General features: G+C 37.5%; 1 protein-coding gene and 1 long non-coding RNA gene across 3 annotated transcripts in view; one reads left to right on the top strand and one right to left on the bottom strand.

Annotated features, from left to right (window-relative positions):
- LOC132394336 (dTDP-D-glucose 4,6-dehydratase-like) overlaps window positions 1-20,608 on the bottom strand; it is a 58,029-nt gene that overhangs the window by 12,173 nt on the left and 25,248 nt on the right. For both annotated transcript variants that reach the window (XM_059970361.1, XM_059970362.1), the window contains exons 7-9: window positions 13,734-13,793; window positions 7,018-7,061; window positions 338-503 (exon numbers count right to left, since the gene is read on the bottom strand). In XM_059970361.1, the coding sequence (XP_059826344.1) occupies window positions 338-503; window positions 7,018-7,061; window positions 13,734-13,793 (270 nt within the window). The remainder of the gene's footprint in view (window positions 1-337; window positions 504-7,017; window positions 7,062-13,733; window positions 13,794-20,608) is intronic.
- LOC132393751 (uncharacterized) lies at window positions 7,323-10,931 on the top strand. The gene is made up of 3 exons (XR_009512069.1): window positions 7,323-7,446; window positions 8,194-8,346; window positions 10,905-10,931. It is a non-coding gene; the product is annotated as an uncharacterized LOC132393751 (long non-coding RNA).

The raw sequence follows: 20,608 nt of genomic DNA, 5'->3' as shown, positions 1-20,608 counted from the left end.
CCAGAATTTTATCACTGACAGACATCGACCTTCCTGGGTGACTTCAATACCAAGGCCTGAATGGCTCCAACCAGTTGGTAAGGAGAGATCAGGGAGAGCGAACTCCCATCAGTTAGAACACAGCCTAATTCATCAGGCCCTTGAATCTTTCCCATCAAGTCTCTTTATCGTCTGACCCCAAAATGTTATACTCCACAACTAGACATTCAAGCCCTCTGAGGTACTATAGAGGTAGATCAATCGCAATGAAATTGAATTGTGAATACTGGAAGAAGAGAAAAAGGAAATATCACTTGGGAACTCTGGCAAGAACAGAGTTCTTATCAATTTAACTTACCAAGTGCACTAACTCCTTGGCAAGCTGAAAAACTGACAACTCAAAGTTTGTGCCTACGTTGTACACCTCGCCAGGTTCACCCTTCTCAAGAATTGTGAGGAAAGCCTCAGCAACATCTGTAGCATACAGAAAATGACGTGTTTGTTTTCCTGTTCCATGAATACAGCTAAAAGATAAAAAACATCAACAATGATTTCCAAAAATGAAATTGATTTGGACTTAATTTTGAATACTCATTGACAACATACAAATGCCATGCTTATATATATACTACACATTCTCAAAATTATTCCTATATGACATTTAGAGAAAAACACTCTTGGAAAATTTCCCTCATTTGGTTTCACTGGTAGCATTTTTGATCATTTGTAAAATCGAAGTGTTACAGAGCTGTTCAACATAGAAATAGGCTCTTTGTGTCAACCATCAAGCCAATCTAATTCGAATGTCTGCACTAATTCTGTATCACTCTATGCTGTGTTCATCATAAAAATCCCTGTCCAAAGTGTTGTTCCTGTTGCTGCCTCTACTACCTCCTCAGGCACCTGACACCAAATACCAGTTACTCTTTGTGTGAAAAATTTGTCCCCGTAATCCCCTTTATTATCCTCTCTCACCTTAAACCATGACTCAAGTTTTAGACACTCCTACCATTAGAAATAAACTCTGCCTACCTAGCCTATCGATCCATCTCTTAAGTTTATATACCTCTATCATGTCACCTCTCAACCACCTATTGTTTAGCAAAATCATAGAACAATACAGCAGTCTCTTCAGCCCATGATGCTGAGCCATCCTTTTAACTTACACCTTAATCAATTTAACCCTTCCCTCCTTCACAGCACATAACTCTTTGTTTTTATTTAATCCACTTACCTAAGAGACTCTAAAATGTCCCTAATATATCAGTCTCTATCACCACACTTAGCAGTGCATTCCAGGCATTTACCATTCTCTGTGTAAAACAAAAACAAACTTTGACATCTCCCCTAAACTTTCCACCACTCATCTTAAAAAGTGTTAGCCACTGATGCCCAGGAGAAAGGCACTGGCTGTCCACTCTATCTATGACTCTTCTTAATATACTATCAGGTCACTTCTCCAGCACCTTCACACTAAAGAGAAAAACACTCATAAACCTTGTCCTCCAATCCAGGCAACATTTGGTAAATACCCTCTGCATTCTCTCTAATGCTTCCACATCTTTCTTATAATGCAGTGATCAGAAAAGACACAATACTCCAAGTGTGGACTAACTCAGTCACCCAACTAATGAAAGTCATGCGCCTTCTTAATTACCCTGTCAACTTCTGGGGCAACTTTGAGGGAATGTATAGACTTGAACCCCAAGATCCTTCTGTTCCTCCACACTGCTGAGAATTCTGCCATTAAGATTGTACTCTGCCTTCAAGTACGACCTTACAAAGTGAATTACTTCACACCTACCACTTCTCAGTCTAGCTCTACATCCTGTCAATGTTCATCGTAACCTACAACAACCACTATCCACAACACCACCGACCCTGTGTCATCTACAAACATCTCCATCTTTCCACTTCCTCATCCAAATCATTTATAAAAATCACAGAGAACAGATCCCTGTGGAACACTGCTAGTCACAGACTTCCTAGCAGAATTTGCAGCATCTACTATCACCCTCTGCCTTTTGTGGGATAGCCAATTCGAATCCATGCTACCAAGCTTCCATGTATGCTATGCGTTATGACTTTCTGAATGAGCTTTCCATGGGAACATTGTCAAATGCTGTACTATAATCTATATACACCACATCCACCACTCTACCATTATCGATTTTTATAACCTCAAACTAAGTCACACCTGCTACACCTGCCTCTACGCCTCCTCCTTCACTACCATTCAGGGCCTCAAACAGTCTTTCTAGGTGAGGAGACACTTCAACTGTGAGTCTGTTAGGGTCATGTACAGTGTCTGGTGCTCACTGCGTGGCCTCCTGTATATTGGTGAGACCCGATGTAGATTGGGAGACTGCTTTGCCGAGCACTTATACTCTGTGCACCAGAAGAAACAGGATCTCCCAGTGGCCACTCATTTTAATTCCACTTCCCATTCCGATATGTCAATCCATGATTTTCCCTACTGTCATGATGAAGCCACATTCTGGTTGGAGGAACATCTTATATTCCGTCTGGCTAGCCTCCAACCTGATGGCACGAACATCGATTTCTCAAACTTCCAGTACTGCCCCCCCCTCACCATTCCCCATCCCCTTTTCCTTCTCTCACCTTAACTCCTTGCCCATCACCTCCCTCTGGTGCTCCCCCCCACTTTTCTTTTTTGCATGGCCTTCTGTCCTCTCCTGTTAGAGTCTCTCTTCTTCTTCAGCCCTGTATCTCTTTCACCAATCAACTTCCCAGCTCTTTACTTCACCCCTCCCCCTCCTAGCTTCACCTATCACCTTGTGTTTCTCCCTCCCCTCCCTCACCTTTAAAATCTACTCCTCATCTTTTTTTCCACCAGTCCTGCTGAAGGGTCTCAGCCTGAAACTTCAATTGTACACTTTTCCATAGATGCTGCCAGGCCTGCTGAGTTCCTCCAGCAGTTTGTTTGTGTTGCTCAAAAAAGTCACTCAGTTTTGTGAAGCATGACCCTCCCTCACAAAGTGATGCTGACTGTTTCTACGACTATCCTTCTCCAAACGTTCATAAATTGTGTCCTTTTTAAAGTCAAAACCAAAAGTTTAAAGTCAAAGTCACTTTATTGTCAAATGCATATATGAAGCTGCAATGAAAAATTTACTTGCAGCAGGATCACAGATACATAGCATTAAAAAGAAAACATTAACAAGAAAGACATAAACATAAATAATACAAGAAAGAACACAACTAGACCCAAAAAACAGCAGAATCCATTGTAGTGTGAAGAGGTCAGAGTGTTGCTGTGTTGAGGTAGAGATCACGGTGAGTATGTTGGTTCAAGAACAGAATAATTGAAGAGAAATGATTTGCAGACGTTTGTGAAAACCATTTCCCTCCATAAACGCTGTCTGACTGAGCACCTTTGTGGGCTGAAGGGAAATAACTGTTCATGAACCTGAACTTCAGAGTTCTGTACCTTCTGCCCGGTGTAACTTATCCTGATGGATACAGAGAAAGTAAGCCTAAACCATTTCTCCTTATGATGAACCCCTCCAGTCCAGGATATAACATAGCACTCAAAATAACAGAATTCTTTTAAGTTCAAGCTCAAGCTTATTGTCACCTGACTGTACATATATAAAACCAAACGAAACAACAGTGACCCAAACAGAGCACATAGAACAAAATATTACCATACAAAATAAAATCTAATTCAAAAATGCATGTAGTGTGTAGCACATGTAAACAGTACACAGCTCACTGTCTTAGTGATCAATACCCAGGGTATTGTAGTCCCACAGCTGAGGGAAGAAGCTGTTACTCAGTCTGACTATCCTAATCCTGATGCTCTTGCACCTCCTTTCTGATAATAGTGGGTCAAAGAGATTGTGGGATGAGTGGTCAGGATTCTCTACAATGCTTCGGCCTCTTTGTTTACAATGTTCCCAGTAAACATCACAATTAGTGTGGAGGGAGACCCCGGTGATCCTCTTAGTAGTCTTACTATCCCCTGTAAGGTTTTGCAGTTTGACACCTCGCAGCTTCCATGCCACACAATGATGCAGCCAGACAGGACACTCTTGATGGTGCTCCTGTAGAAAGTTGTTAGAATGAAGGCATGCAGCCTCAATCTCCTCAGAAAGTATAGATGTTGCTGTATCTTCTTGACTGGAGAGGTGGTGTTGTAGGTCCAGGTTAGATTGTCCATTACGTGCACACTAGAGAACATCGTGCTCTCCAATCTCTACTCGGCATAGCCGTTGATGTGTGATGCGGAGTAGTTGATGTGTGCCTATGTAGCCAGTCATTGATCCTGGATTTTCATCAATGTTGACGTGAGGCAGCTGCCTCCCTGATTATCTATGCTCCAGTCCATGTTTTCAAAATAGTGCTGAGGTGACACCTTCTGGCCAAGTCCTGAACTCCCTGTAAACTGATTTTACTTGTTTAGCCAGTGGTCTGTATGCAGGGATCAGCAAACTGGATATGAGGCCTGAGTATCCAACATGAGCTCCAGGAGCATTGGTATAAACTACGTTGAATATATTCCCTCCTCTGCTTGCAAAGTTGACATGCTGGTAGAACTCTGGCAGGACCATTTTTAACCCAGCATGAATGAACACACCATCAGGGTAGTGGCTTTTGAGGTCACGGATGGTGCATAGAGCTCCTACAGCGCCTCTTCAGCACTAGCATAGGAGGGGATATAAACAGCAACAGTCACAATGTCAGCAAACTCAGTAAGTAGAAGGGCCAGCACTTCACCATTGAAAACTCCATCTGTAGTGAGCAGTGGACCGCTACTCCCAAGGCACTTGCATATCTATTGATGTAGTCACACAGACCTCCTCCATGGCTCTTGCTGGAGGTCGCAACATTTCTGTCTGCCCAAAAGAAGATTAGGGCCAGGTCTGTAATAGCATCCTATGGCCATGTTTCTGTCATGAGAAGTGTACAGCAGTTCCTCAGCTTCCACTGGTTCAGATGCAGACACAGGTAATACAGCTTATTTTCTAGTGATCAGATGTTCAGATGTTAGCAAGTAGAATCATTGAAAGCACAGGCCTCCAGAGATTTGTTTTAAGGCTCACTCGAAAAGCAAGCCGCTTGCCGAGCCTCTGCATCGTCTCACACCACTTCTCTGACGGAGATATTTATTGCTTATTTACCATGGAGCGGGGTGAGGGCCCACACCACGTATCAGACTGTAACAGCACAGCCTTGCAGATTTTAGTGTTTTTCATAATCAGCAGTCTTTTTCAGTTGTAGAAAACATGAACAGGAAAAGAAATTTCACTGTTGACTGGAGCCAGAAAGGCTGCAGCGACCGTGCATGCTGCCATTTCGTAGAATGTATACAGCTCCTGTTTCACACAAAAAAAGTATCAGGTAGTTAAATTCAAAGCTTAATTGAAGAAATGTAACATCCCCACGGACTCTTAGGAATCAGGGCTCAATACCATTTAAAATGGAGAAGGTGCTGTGTGTATTGTATTATATATTGTGCCTGGTATCAGACTTGAATGGACAACAGCAATTCTGCCCAAGGTTCAGAAGATTGTGTGCTGAAGCCTCACACCAGAGATTTAAATACATCATCTAAGCCAACAATTTAGAGAAATACCAATGACATGCCTTCTTTAAGGGCATAAAATATCAAAGCACACAATCAGAAAAACAGGAAGGAAGGTCTCCGTGATCTTGTAAGCATTCAGTCTTCAAACAATATCCCTAATAAAACACATCATCTAATCAATAAATTTTGCAAGACCCTCTTGTGGGAAAAATTGGCCGAGTCATTTTCTGAATTATTCTGCTCAGGCAGTACCTAGGGACCTAAGATGACTAGCAACTTTAAAATTCTCAGCACTTTTACAAATGAGTTAGGGGATGCATGATGAATAGATAGGTGGGTAGCTGGTGGGGTGGTGTACTCCTTCAAACACCTATGTAAGGCTTCATGTACTTCTGGTTAAATGGATTCTAGTTACATTATTATCCGAAATGCACCTTCTCCGCTCTAAATGGCCTTGAGTCCTGATTCCAAGGAGTCAGTGAGGATGTTACATTTCTTCAATTAAGCTTTGAATCTTCTAACCACGTGGCAATGTTTTTTTTTGGTGACACAGCTTAGAATACAGCTCTTGTTTCAGCAGTCTGGTAGAAGGTATGTGAATCATGTGTCTGCACAACTGAGTGTGAGTAGTTTTTCAACTGGGGACACCAACATTGATATGCTTATCCTTATAGTGAACTTGGAGGATTTTGCAGAGACAGCATATCCTTCCAGTGCCACATGTTAGTTAGTGCAATGCCATTACAGCTTGGAGTTCGGAGTTCCAACCCTGGTGTCCTTTGTAAGGAGTTTGTATGTCTTCCCTGTGTAATAAGTGGGTTTTCTCTTCTCTTGGTCCAAAGATGTATCAGTGAGTAGGGTAATTGGTTATCATATATTGTCCTATGATTAGGTTTGGGCTTGGGTTAAAATCAAGGGATGCTGACAGCATGGCTTGAAGGGCCAGAAGAGCTTTTTTGCACTGTATTTCTAAATAAATTAAATAAATCTGTTATATTTTTGTCCCCATATGCTTTGCCCTTGTGTGTCACATTTGCTTAAGTTTCTCAATTTGATTAGAAAAACAGGGGAGCCAAGTGTCTACATCATTTAGTGAATCGTCCTCAGTGCTTACTTACTCACAATCAGAATTTCTACTGCCTTTCCTATAAAAAACATTTGTATTTATTTTTGCTGTAGAAGGTCTTGTAATCTCTTCTACTTATACCAGCACTCCTGTTATCCAGAAACCACATAGAATCATAAAAATAGACAGATTAGGCCCCATTCCAAATTTTCTCCCAACATTATCAGAACAGAGCTCATCATTTTGCAAAGATGGTTTTTTCACAATAACATGTTGAGGCTTATGCTTATTCAAAATGCTATTAATACATAATTTGCTTTTGATAATGATTGATATTTGTGTAAGATCAGAATAAACATCTCAAAACAATGAATATTCTACTGAATCTCAAATCACAGCACTGAATTTCAAATCTACCTACCATTTTTGATTACGTTGCAATAAGGCTATAAATTTTGGAATAACCTAAACAAAAATAAAAAAACAAGGTTACATCAGAGTTTCTGTTAGAAATGCTCATGTATTACAAACACTGGATTATACATTTTTAAAACCCAAGTACACATACAGTTACAAGAGAAAGTTTGTAAACCTGGTTTTCTACATTACTCATAAAATGTGATCTCATCTTCATCCAAGTCACAATAATAGACAAATATAATCTGCCTAAACTAATAACACACAAATAATCTTACCTTTCATGTCTTTATTGAGTACATTGTTTAATCATTCACAGTCCAGGATGGAAAAAGTAAGTGAACCCTTGTATTTAATAACAGGTTGCATCTCCTTTAACAGCAATAACTTCCACCAAGCGTTTCCGGTAGCTGCTGATCAGACTTGCAAAATGGTGAGGAGGAATTTTAGATAATTTCCCCATACAAAACTAATTCAGTTCATTGATATTTTTGAGAACCTTGCAAGAACAGCCCTCTTCAGGTCATTCCACAGCATCTCAATTGGGTTAAGGTCTGGATTCAAACTTAAAACCCATTAAAAAACACAAATTTTCTTCTTTTTAAATCATTGTTGTTGATTTACTCTTGTGTTTTAGATCATTACCTTGCTGCCCTTTTTCCTCCAGAGTGGTGTGTATTTCTGCCAAAAAGTTCAACTTTTGTCTCATCTGTCCACAGAATATTGTCCCAGAAACACTGTGGAACATCCAGGTGGTCTTTTGCAAACTTGAGATGTGCAGTAATGTTTTTTTGGACAGCAGTGATTTCCTCCATGATGTCTTTTCATTCTTATTCAGTATTTCTCTTATAGTGGACACTTGAACACAGAAACTTCAGCAAGTTCTAGAGATTTGTGCTCTTGGTGTGATCTTTGCTGGATGCCTACTCCTAGGGAGAGTAGCAACAGTACTGAATTTCCTCCGTTTGTGGACAATTTCTCTTACTGTGGGCTGATGAACACTCAGGTGTTTAGAAATGTTTTGTAGCCTTTTCCAACTTCATGCATCTCTACAATTCTTCTTTTAAAGCCCTCTGAAAGTTGTTTTGATCGTGGCATGGTGCACCTAAACAGATCTTTCTTGAGAAGAGCAGGCTATGTCAGTAATTTGATTTTGCGTGTCTTTTTTTTAAATATATAGGGCAGGGCACCTCTACAACCAACACCTCCAATCTCATCTCGTTTAATGAAATACCTGACTTCAAATAGCTTTTGTAGAAAGCATTACCTCAGAGGTCACATACCTTTTTTGAACTAAGACTGCGATTGTAAAATGGCATATTCAGTATTGACGGTAAGTACAATTGTTTGTATGTTATTAGTTTAAACAGATTGTGTTTGTCTATTATTATGACTTGGTTGGAGATCAGACCATATTTCATGAGTGATTAATGCAGAAAACCAGGTAACTGCAAGGGGTTCACAAATTTTTTCTTGCAACTGTACTTGGAACATTACAACATAGAACAGGTCATTCTGTCTATTATGCCTGTGCCAACCATGATGCCAAGTTAACCTAATCCCAGTGCCAGATCTCTCTGTTTTCTGCCCATGTTCCTGTCTAAATGTCTCTTATTTAACTTGAATGGTGGAGCAAACTTGATGGGTTCAATGGCTGAATTCATCTTGTGTATTTTATGGTTTTATAGTCTATTAAAACATTACTATTATATCTGCCCTCCCCAGTACCATATTCCAGGCACCTACTGCTCTGTGTAAAAAAAACCTTGCCTCATAAATCTTTAAACTTACCTCATCTCTGCTTAAAACTGTACCCCCAGTACCCGATGTGACACCCTGGGAACAAACACTATCTCCCCTACCTATTCCTCTTATAATTGTATATGCTTTTCTATTAAGTTGCCCTTCAACCTCCGCTACACAAGAGAAAACAATATAGCTCATTTTTTCCAATCCAGGCAACATCCTAGTGAACCTCTTCTGCTCCCTCTTCAATTCCTCAACATCCTTTCTGAAATGTGGTAACCAGACTGCACACAATATACTAAATTCACAATATGCTAAATATAGACTAATTAAAGTTTAATACAGATGTAACTTTCATAATGATCAAGGCAGGTATGTTATTCACCTTCTTTACCATACTATCTGCTTTTGGGGAGCTATGGACTCAATACCCAAGATGCCTCTATACATCAAGGACCCTCAAGGCCCTACCATTTCCTCTATGCTATCTTCTTATACTTGACTTCCCAAAGTGTAACATGTCATACTTGAATCAATTAAATTTCATCTGCCATTTCTCTGGCCACATTTCCAACTTATCTATATCCTCCTCTATCTCTTTGATTACCTTTATCACTATCCACAACTCCTCCAATCAGGCCACTTAGATTTTCATCTAAATTATCATCACAAAGAATACAGTTCCAATGATACAATGACCCTTGCGAACACTGCTGGTCAGAGGCCTCCAGTCAGAATAACACATATCCACCGCCATCCTCTGACTTCAATGGCTAAGCCAGTTTTGAATCCAATCTACTAGGTCTCTGTGAATCCCAAATGACTTAATCTTCCGGATCTGACTACCATAAGGGACTTTATCAAAATCTTCTGGAACAGGACATCCAATAAACAATATTGTAAGACATGGCTTCCATAGCCATGCTGTTCCCTAGTCCATGTTTTTCCAGGTGTGAGTAGATCCTATCCTTAAGAATCTTCTCCAAAAATGTTCTTATTACTGATGTAAGGATACATATAATTAAATATGCATCAGTACATGGGAATTCCAATCTCCTTCCGGTAGTTTGCCACACATGTTAACAAAGCAGGATTTTCACCCCAGAAAAGGACACTCTCCAGCAGCAAAAAAGCATGTCCGTCATGAGGAAGTAGCAAAGAGTACGAAATCAACACCTTGATTTCAGAATGTGACACTGACACATTTGTGGGTGAAGGGAGTTTCAATGTGGCAAAAGAACCAGGAGGGTAGCCATTTATCAAGGTTGTGTGACATAATACTTCTTTACAAGATCTAGCAAGATGAAAGTAAAATTCTGGGCCAGGACAACACCCCATGCACCATCAATCTACAAGCTATGCCACTCGGGCTTGGGTTACATTAATTATTGTGACTGTATACTTTCTGCTATCATAGCACTATATGTGCTATGTGCTGTTGACACTGTTGTTTTGCACCTTGGTCCTGGAGGAATGCTGTTTTGTTTGGCTGAGTTCATTCCTATGGACTATGGTTGAATGACAATTAAAGTTTGAACTTCTGGGGTGCTTTGAGGCCAGCTTGTTGTGGCACAGCTCGATGGATACAATTAAATATTCTTGTTTCAGCCTGCTACAGCTAAGAATCACAACTGCATCCAAGGTTTGAACAGTTTTAATAAAGATGTTTTAATGTGATTAAATAATCTATTGGTGTTTGATAAAGTCCCACATGGGAGACTGGTCTGGAAAGTTCAGTTGCTTGGCGTTCGAGATGAAGTAACCAATTGGATCCAACATTGGCTCAGCAGAAGTCAAAGTGATGTCTCTGATTGGAGCCTTATGACTATTTATGTGCTGCAGTGCTGTGTCCTTCATTGTTTATCAACTATATTAACAATTTAGATAATAATGTGGTAAACTGGTTCATCAAATTTGCAGATGACACTAAGGCTACATCCACACTAGACTGGATAATTTTGAAAACGCTAGTTTCGCATAAAAATGATAGGCATCCACACTATGCATTTTTGAAAATATCTCTATCCACACTGAAACGGAGATTTCAGCCAACCTTCTCCTCCTGCGCATGCGCAAGACACATCTACTAAAAGCAAATGACATGTTCGGTGTCGAATCTCGCCGTAAAAGTGCACGTTTGTGTAGTTACAGACTGGAAAAACTTAAAACGACGGACAACTATTGGCTTTCGCACAGGAGAACTTAAAAGTGAAAAAAAACAAATACTGGAGCGTATGGAGGCAACCGACAGGGAGTTCACGGACAGATTGACCTGGCTGATGACGAACATTGAAAAACTGACTAACTCTGTTGCATTAATAAAGCACCTTGTTAAATGTACAAAGCATGTCTGCATCAGTGTTATCTTGTATTTCCATTCAATGTTATATTAGGCTGTTACACATCTACTGTCAGAGAAGTACTTGCATATATAGGAAACCACCTTCATACGAGCAAGGACAGAAAACAGGGCTAAGTGAGTACAGTATACTTATTTATTCAGTAAGTTATGGGTCAAAATATTTGGTGAGTACATTTTTAACTCTTTTGGCTTCAGTCTCATTGCTGTCTGTTCTGAAATTGTTAGGTTGCGTTCAAGAAAACAATGAAATAGCGCGCTGCCGTCTGATAGCATTTTCAGAAATCTCCAGCTACCCCGTCCACACTGATCTGCCCGAACAGCGTTTTCAAAAATACGCACCCTGGAAAGCGTTTCTGAAAAGCTCCAGTTTTGGGGGATGAAAACGTCGTTTTAGTGTGGACGGAGGGTTAAAACGGAGAGAAAAAGCTTCGGTTACAGGTTTATCCGACATAGTGTGGATGTAGCCTAAGATTGTGAGTGCAAGGTACAGCGATAAAGACTAACAAAGTTTACAGTGTGATCTTGACCAAATGGGAAAATGAGCTGAAAAAATGGCAGATGGAATTCAATACCAGATAAGTGGAAGGTGCTCCACTTTGGCAGGACAAACCAGGGTAGGAATTGCACAGTGAATGGTAGGGCACCAAGGTGTGCCTTAGAACACATCCATAATTCCTTGAAAGTGGCATCACAAATAGACAGGTTCCACATGGTAGGTTTATTCAGAAAGTCAGAAGGCATGGGATCCAGGGAAGCTTGGCTAGGTGAATTCAGAATTGGCTTGCCTGCAGAAAGCAGACGGTTGCAGTGGAGGGAGTACCTTTGGATTGGAGGGTTGTGACTAGTGGTATCCCACGAGGATAGGTTCTGGGACCTCTACTTTTTGTGATTTTTATTAACGACCTGGATGTGGGGGTAGAAGGGTGGGTTGGCAAGTTTGCAGATGATCTGGTGGTGTTGTGGATAGTGTAGAGGATTGTCAAAGATTGCAGAGAGACATTGATAGGGTGCAGAAGTGGGCTGAGAAGTGGCAGATGGAGTTCAACCTGGAGAAGTGTGAGGTGGTACACTTTGGAAGACAAACTCCAAGGCAGAATACAAAGTAAATGGTAGGATACATGGTAGTGTGGAGGAGCAGAGGGATCTGAGGGTACATGTCCATAGATCCCTGAAAGTTGCCTCACAGGTAGATAGGGTGGTTAAGAAAGCTTATAGGGTGTTAACTTTCAAAAGTCGAGGGATAGAGTTTAAGAGTTGTGAGGTAATGATACAGCTCTATAAAACTCTGGTTAGACCACACTTGGAGTACTGTGTCCAGTTCTGGTCGCCTCACTATAGGAAGGATGTGGAAGCATTGGAAAGGGTACAGAGGAGGTTTACCAAGATGCTACCTGTTTTAGAGAGTATGCATTATGATCAGAGATTAAGAGAGCTAGGGCTTTACTCTTTGGACAGAAGGAGGATAGTTGTATACAAGATATTAAGAGGAATAGACAGAGTGGTCAGCCAGCGCCTCTTTTCCAGGGTATCACTGCTCAATAAAAGAGAACATGGCTTTAAGGTAAGGGGTGGGAAGTTCAAGGAGGATATTAGAGGAAGGTTTTTTACTCAGAGAGTGGTTGGTGCGTGAAATGCACTGCCTGAGTCAGTGGTGGAGGCAGATACACTAGTAAAATTTAAGAGACTACTAGACAGGAATATGGAGGAATTCTCTCTCTCAGGTTGTGCCAGACTAGAACTAGAGATTATAGGTTTAGGGTGAAATGTGAACTGTTTAAGAGGAAAGTCAGGGGAACTTCTTCACTCAGAAAGTGGTGTGAGTGTGGAATAAGCTGCCAGTGGAAGTGGGAGATGCAGGTTCGATTGTAACATGTAAAAGAAATTTTGATAGTTGCATGGGCTTAGAGGGATATGGTCTAGGTATAGGTAGAGAGACTGGGCAGAAGGTCAGGTCACCACGGACTAAGTGGGTCAAACTGCCTATTTCTGTGCTGCAGTAATCTATGACTCTAAGATGCCATCTTATAATATAACTTGCTTAATACATTGTCCAAGACCTTTCGGGAACTTTGCAATCTTCGACCATGATCAGAATTCAATGCAAGTATTCCAACTGTGGTCTATTCAATTCATTGTATTCTATCCATGTATTTATGAATTGAGGAATCCCTTATGACTTTCTAATCATACTCCTCAATGACATTGAAACTAACTGCAGCACAGAAATAGGCAGTTTGACCCACTTAGTCCGTGGTGACCTGACCTTCTGCACATACTTTCACTGTCATGATGACATCCTATCCCATTAATCCATATCAATCCACACATTCAAGTTCAAAGTAACTATCTGTTCCCTCCAACATAAAAAACAAAAAATATATAATATAGTCTACTTTTTGTGGGTTTCTATAGTTTCATGTCTACCTCAATTGGGCATAAAACCTAGAAATTTTTAATATGGGGAAGATCTTACCCACTATATTTATCATTGGTGTCAAAAACTGCTAAGCACTGTACATAAATTATCTTCAGTGCAACTTACAGTAACAAGCTGTTCCAGAAATTGCAGAAGCATTGCACACTTAGCGAAATTACAGAATAAAGTGACTTACTTTTTCTGGATACTGATGGGGTCCATAAACATTACTGCTTCTGGTCACAATAACAGGAAACTATGAAAGAAATAGAATAAATAAGTTAATGTTTATTCATTCATATGTTAATCAATCACTAATATAGACTTTGTACAAAAAGAGTATTTTACAACAATAAACATTGGACATCAAAACCTGAACTTTTGTGCTCCATATCAGGCAAAGAACAAATTGGACATTTTAATTGATAAGCTTCAATGTAGTGTTAATATTGGAACTATTGCATATCCAGCAAGAACCAAAGACTGACTGTTCTGTGTTACACTAGCAATGATCATGAGCGAGGATTACAGTGTAATTGAGGAAGTATATAGACTGTTCTGAGTATAGCACAGGAACAGGCCCTTTCGCCCATGCTGTTGTGCCACAAACTAATTAACCTAATGATGCCAATTAAACTATTGCCTTTTGTCTGTACCTAGTCCATGAACCTCCATTCTCTACATATTCACATACCTATCTAGGGGATTCTTAAATGCTTCTATCATATTTGCCTCCAATGCTATCCTCAGCAGCATATTTCAGGCACCCAGTACTTTCTGTGCAAAAAAATACTTGCCTCACACATTTCCTCTGAACTTCCTCTCCCTCTTACTATATACAGCCACTTGCAGGGAGCTATGGATGTGGACTGAAGATGCCTCTGCACATGAACACTGAAGGGTTCTGGCACTAACTTTGCACTTTAGCTCAGACTCAACTCAATCTGCCATTTCTCCATCTATATTTGCAATCAATCTATATTCCACTTACCTTTTAGAAATCTTTTACACAATCTACAATGCCTCTGATCTTTACATCATTTGAAAACTTACTAACCCATATATGTATGTTTTCATCCAAGTCATTTACACATATCACAAACAGCAGATGTCCCAGCACAGATCTCTGTGCAACATCACTAGTCACGGACCTTCAGCCAAGTTTAACACCCTTCTACCACTCCCGTCTTCCATATGGGATAGCCCAATTCTGAATCTAAATGGACAAGTGACTATGGATCCCATGTAACAGCAACAAAAAAAAACAGGGGAGTATCAATGAATGAGATAGAGATAGTGGTGCAAGGTATTGAAAAGGCATGTGCATTTTGATGGTAGAATTGACTAGAAATCTATGTGCATAATATCATGGTTCTGAACTCATTAAGGACCCAGACTAGGTGTTCATAGCAAATCTGTCTTAGTTGTCATCAAGTGAGTGGGGACAGTTTTGGTTTTTTTGAACAAGTTCCTTGAGACTTTTGCATACACCGTCAAAGGCAACCAGTGTTTTCATTTAACATTGCATCCCAAACACTGCTCACCAGACATAACTGAATGGAAATGAAAGTGTCAAGTAGATGCTTAAATACCTGGAATAGGTACTGAATTGAAAGCCTTTGAAAAGTCATGACTGCTACCATCGCAACCATACTGATAATTATGGCCGGGATCCTGCTGGTCATTTATCCATTAAAGTGCAAGTAAGTCTTGGACTTCCAAGCATTTACTGTCAAATGTGGAAGTCTTGGACTTACAAAGTCTAACAACAGGGCATAACCTTAATAAGATTCCCCAGCATTTTCACAGTGGGGTGTCACCTCGATATCTTTATCAAAAAATTCAATACCCTTTAATTTCAATGGGAACTGTGGGGCTGCAGATGAGGAAGCAAAGGAAAAGATGTGTTTGCCTTCATTAAAAAAAAGCTTGGCTTAAATTAATGTCTTTCAAACATTTAAAGTTACAAAACTTTTAATTTGTTTTAAAGTTTAAAAGTTCTAACATTTTAAAATAACTTTTTCTCAATTCAGAGGTATTTAGAAAACTATAAAAATGTCCTTATAGTTCTTACAGTGACCTAAGCTGAGACAGGGTGTTGATGGCCTACAAAGCTTTTAATAAGTTCTTTGACTGTCAGGTGCCTTGCTGCTACATAGAAAGATATGCTGAAGTATTTTGGGTCAGCATGACAAGGCTGTTTTATTTTAATAATACTGTTTTTAATGAGTACTTTTTAACAAACACATGTATTTTTCACAGTCACTGGCAGAAAGCAGTATAACTGCTAAACTAACAGTTTATCACCTTTCTCATTTTTCATTGGACAACAAAGATTTTGCTTCCTGAATACCTTCAGGTGTATCTTATCTATTTTGGGCTACTGATCATGAAAATCACCACGAAGAATTTTTACTGATTATCGGAATGCAGAAGAATTCGCACAAGAACTCCCAAATATTCGCTAATTATAGTCAAAGATTTAAAAGTGAAATGGATTAAAGATGAAGATAGGGACAGTGAATGGAACTGATGGATGTTTAAGGACAGAAGAGTATTTAAATATATTCTTGATTATATGATACAGGGGGAGAAAGGTTAAAATTTGAGAAATATTAATGGAGAGTAGTGATATTTTTTTTCCTTCTCTTATATATACTTCTTTATGTTACGGGTGAGCTGGGGGAACTTTGGTTCAATTGCTATGGTACTCATGTGTGTAATCATGGCGATTGCCATGACCCGCACAACTGAGGGGGGTAATGTTGTGTTTTTTTTTTCATTCACAACATTAGTAGGGGGGTATTTTGTTATTTTTTTTCTTTATAATCTATTTTTCTTTTATTTTTCTTTCTTTGCCTGGACAATTGGGAGGGAGACACATAGCAACATGAAGAATTTTAAAAAGGTTCCCCAAGGTACTACGAAAGTTGAAAGATTAGGTATTATTGTAGATTGGAGTAACCCTATTAAAAATAATGACTAATTTACTGAATTTTTAAAGTTTTAATGTTAATGGGCTTAATGGACTGGTGAAAAGAAAAAGAATTTTAACATATATTAAGAAAATGAAAATAGATATAGTTTTTTTTTTAAAACAAGAAACACACTTAACAGAGATAGAACATCAAAAATTAAAGAGAGATTGGGTCGGAAATGTTACCGCAGCTTCATTTAACTCAAAGGCGAGGGGAGTTGCAATTTTGGTTGATAAAACTTTACCAATTAAAATACAAACTGTATTAATTGATTCTGCAGGGAGATATGTAATTATACATTGTCAAATTTTTTCAGAACTATGGACTCTTATGAATATTTATGCACCAAATGAAAATTATGTAAAATTTATACAAGAGGCCTTTTTGAATTTGGCTGACGCATATGACAAAATATTAATAGGTGGAGATTTTAATTTTTGTTTAGACTCAGTTTTAGATAGATCAACAAAGGTTGTTACAAAATCAAAAGTAACAAAATTAACTTTATCATTGATGAAAGATTTAAATTTGATTGATATATGGAGAAGAATTAATTCAAAAGAAAGAGATTATTCATTTTATTCAAATAGACATAAAACTTGTTCAAGGATAGATTTTTTTTCTATTTTCAACAAATATTGAAGACAGTGAAAATATGGAATATAAAGCAAGAATATTGTCAGATCATTCCCCCTTAATAATGACAATGATAATGATGGATAAAGAGGAATCGATTTACAGATGATTTAATTCAATATTATTAAAACGTCAAGATATTTGTGATTTCAAGAAAAAGCAGATCCAGTTTTTTTTAGATACAAATTTACATTCAGTTGACGATAAGTTTATAGTATGGGAAGCAATGAAGGCATATTTGAGAGGTCAGACAATAAGTCATACTTCTAAAATTAAGAAGGGCTATATGGTAGAAACAGATCAATTGGAGAAAGAGATTACAAAATTAGAAAAAGAATCTCAAAGATATATGACAGAAGAAAAAAGAAGACAACTTGTTAACAAGAAGTTACAATACAATACACTTCAGACATACCGAACGGAAAAAGCAATTATGAGAACTAAACAGAGATATTACGAACCAGGTGAAACAATTAGAACAAGTGTAAATAAAATTACTTATAAACCTTTAGAAATTAATGAAATTTTTAAGAATTTTTATTCTGAACTGTATCAATCAGAATCACAAAATGATAATGTTGAGATAGAAAGGTTTTTATCACAAATAACTCTTCCAAAATTGAATTCGGAAGACAGAAGGGATTAGATATGCCTTTTACATTAAAAGAGGTCGAAGAAGCTCTAGGATCACTGCAGAGTAATAAATCCCCAGAAGATGGTTTTCCGCCTGAATTTTACAAAAAGTTTAAAGATTTACTAATTCCTCCTTTTATAGAGTTAATACAACAAGCGGAAAGAATGCATAAACTTCCAGAATCTTTTTCGACAGCTATTTTAATAGTATTGCCAAAAAAAGATAGAGATCTTCTAAAGCCAACATCATATAGACCTATTTCTTTGTTGAACACTGACTATTAAATAATAGCAAAAATTTTATCAACTAGATTATCTAAATATTTAAATACCAAAATTAATACATATGGATCAAACAGGATTTACCAAAAATAGACAATCGGCAGATAATGTAACTCGGTTACTTAGTATAATTCATCTGGCACAAAAGAGGGAGGAAATGAGTGTGGCAGTTGCCTTAGATGCAGAAAAAGCATTTGATAGATTGAAATGGGATTTTTTATTTAAGGTATCGGAAAAGTATGGGTTAGGAAAATCTTTTATAAAATGGATTAAAACCTTAAATACTAATCCCAAAGCTAATGACAAATGGTCAAATTTCAACATAACTTAAGTTAACAAGGTCAACTAGAAAAGGTTGTCCATTATCACCTGCTTTATTTGTGTTGGCGATAGAACCATTAGCTGAATTAATTAGAACAGACCCAGATATTATGGGTTTCAGAGTTAACCAGGAGGAATATAAGATTAATTTACTTGCTGACGATGTTTTGCTTTATTTAACAAACCCATTGTATTCGCTGTGTAAATTATCTTCTAGATTGGAAGAATATGGGAAAATATCAGGCTACAAAATAAATTGGGATAAAAGTGAAATTCTACCCCTTACTAAAGGAGATTATAGTCAATGTCAATTAATAACTCAATTTAGGTGGCCGATAAATGGTATAAAATATTTAGGTATAAGAGTTGATAATGATATAAAGAATTTATATAAACTAAATTATTTACCATTATTGAAAAAAATTCAAGAAGACCTTGATAAATGGATGATGTTACCAATATCATTAGTAGGCAGAGTAAATGCTGTAAAAATGAATGTATTCCCTAGATTACAATATTTATTCCAAACACTACCAATACAATTACCGCAGAAGTTTTTTCAAGAGTTAAATAAATGTGTGAGGAAGTTCCTTTGGAAAGGTAAGATGTCAAGAATATCGTTGGAAAAATTGACATGGAAATTTTGACCTAGGAGAGTTACAACTTCCAAACTTCAAAAATTATTATAAAGCAATTGCATCTTTTTTTGATGAAGATAAACCAGCATGGATTAGAATAGAACTAGATAAAATAGGAGAAAATATACCAGAAGATTTTATAAGTGGTAATCTAAATGGATATGGGAAAAGAAAGAATCTCTTATATTAAAACATTTGATTGATTTATGGAATAAGATAAATGTTGATGATGAGATAAAGAAATCTTTATTAGCAAAGAGACCTTTAATTCAAAATAAACTTATTCCTTTTACAATGGATAACCAACTTTTACACAACTGGTTTCAAAAAGGGATTATATATATAGGAGATTGTTTTGAAGTATATTAATGTCATTTGATCAATTAAAAAAATATAAAATATCAAAGAACACTTTTTTGTTATTTCCAATTAAGAGCTTATTTAAGAGATAAATTGGGTCAAACAATGTTATTGCTGAAACCTAATGAAATAGAAATTTTAATTCAAAAAGGAAAAATTAAAAAAATTATTTCTTGTATGTATAGTTTGATTCAAAAGCAGGCAATTAAACAAGGAATTCATAAGTCAAGACAAAAATGGGAAATTGATTTGGATATTAAAATTGAAGAAACAAATTGGTCAAGACTATGTCTTGACAGTATGACAAATACAACAAATGTCCGACTAAGACTAGTGCAATATAATTTTTTACATCAATTATACATTACACCACAAAAAATAAATAAATAAACCCAAATTGATCTGATCAATGCTTCCAATGTCATCAAGAAATTGGTACTTTTTTACACTCTACTTGGTCTTGTTTTAAAATTCAACCTTTTTGAACAAATTTAAGAGTTTTACTGAAACAAATTATTGGAATATAACTTCCACATAATCCAACATTATTTTTACTAGGCGATATTGAAGGGATAAAATCGAAATCCAAATTGAATAAATATCAGAAAGAATTCATAAAAATTGCATTGGCAGTAGCCGAAAAGGCTATTGCAGTTTGTTGGAAATCAGATTCATACTTAAGTATAGATCGTTGGAAGAATGAAATTTATAACTGCATTCCACTTGAAAAAATTACTTACAATTTAAATATGAAATATTTCTGAAAATTTGGCACCCTTATTTACAAAAGATAGGATTAAATATATAGGTGCTCCGAAGATAACATTATTGTTTATCTGGAGAAATAAATAAATATACATATTAAAGCTATTATGAACTCCATGGAGCATGTGGGGATCTGCTGATATCCAGGCATTCTTTCTTTCTTTCTTTCTTTTTTTTCTCTTTTTTTTCTTTCTTTAGGGATATGTTAGGGGGAGGGGTTAAGGGGATGATAATTTTTTTTCTTTCTGTAACCTATTTGAAAATTCAATAAAGAAATTTATAAAAAAAAAGACTGTAAGGATGGAATTTGCTATCACCAGGCACAAAAATTTCTATGAAGGATTTCGATATTTGAGACAGATGCTTCCCAGAATAACTGATGCCAAGATTAAGGAAAGCATTTTTGTTGGTCCACAAATCAAACAGGTAATCAATGACAGGCAATTTGAAGAATTTCT

Source organism: Hypanus sabinus, chromosome 5 (assembly GCF_030144855.1).
Source record: "Hypanus sabinus isolate sHypSab1 chromosome 5, sHypSab1.hap1, whole genome shotgun sequence".
NCBI classification, from domain to species: Eukaryota; Metazoa; Chordata; class Chondrichthyes; order Myliobatiformes; family Dasyatidae; genus Hypanus; species Hypanus sabinus.
This window is presented reverse-complemented; position numbering and strand designations above follow the sequence as displayed.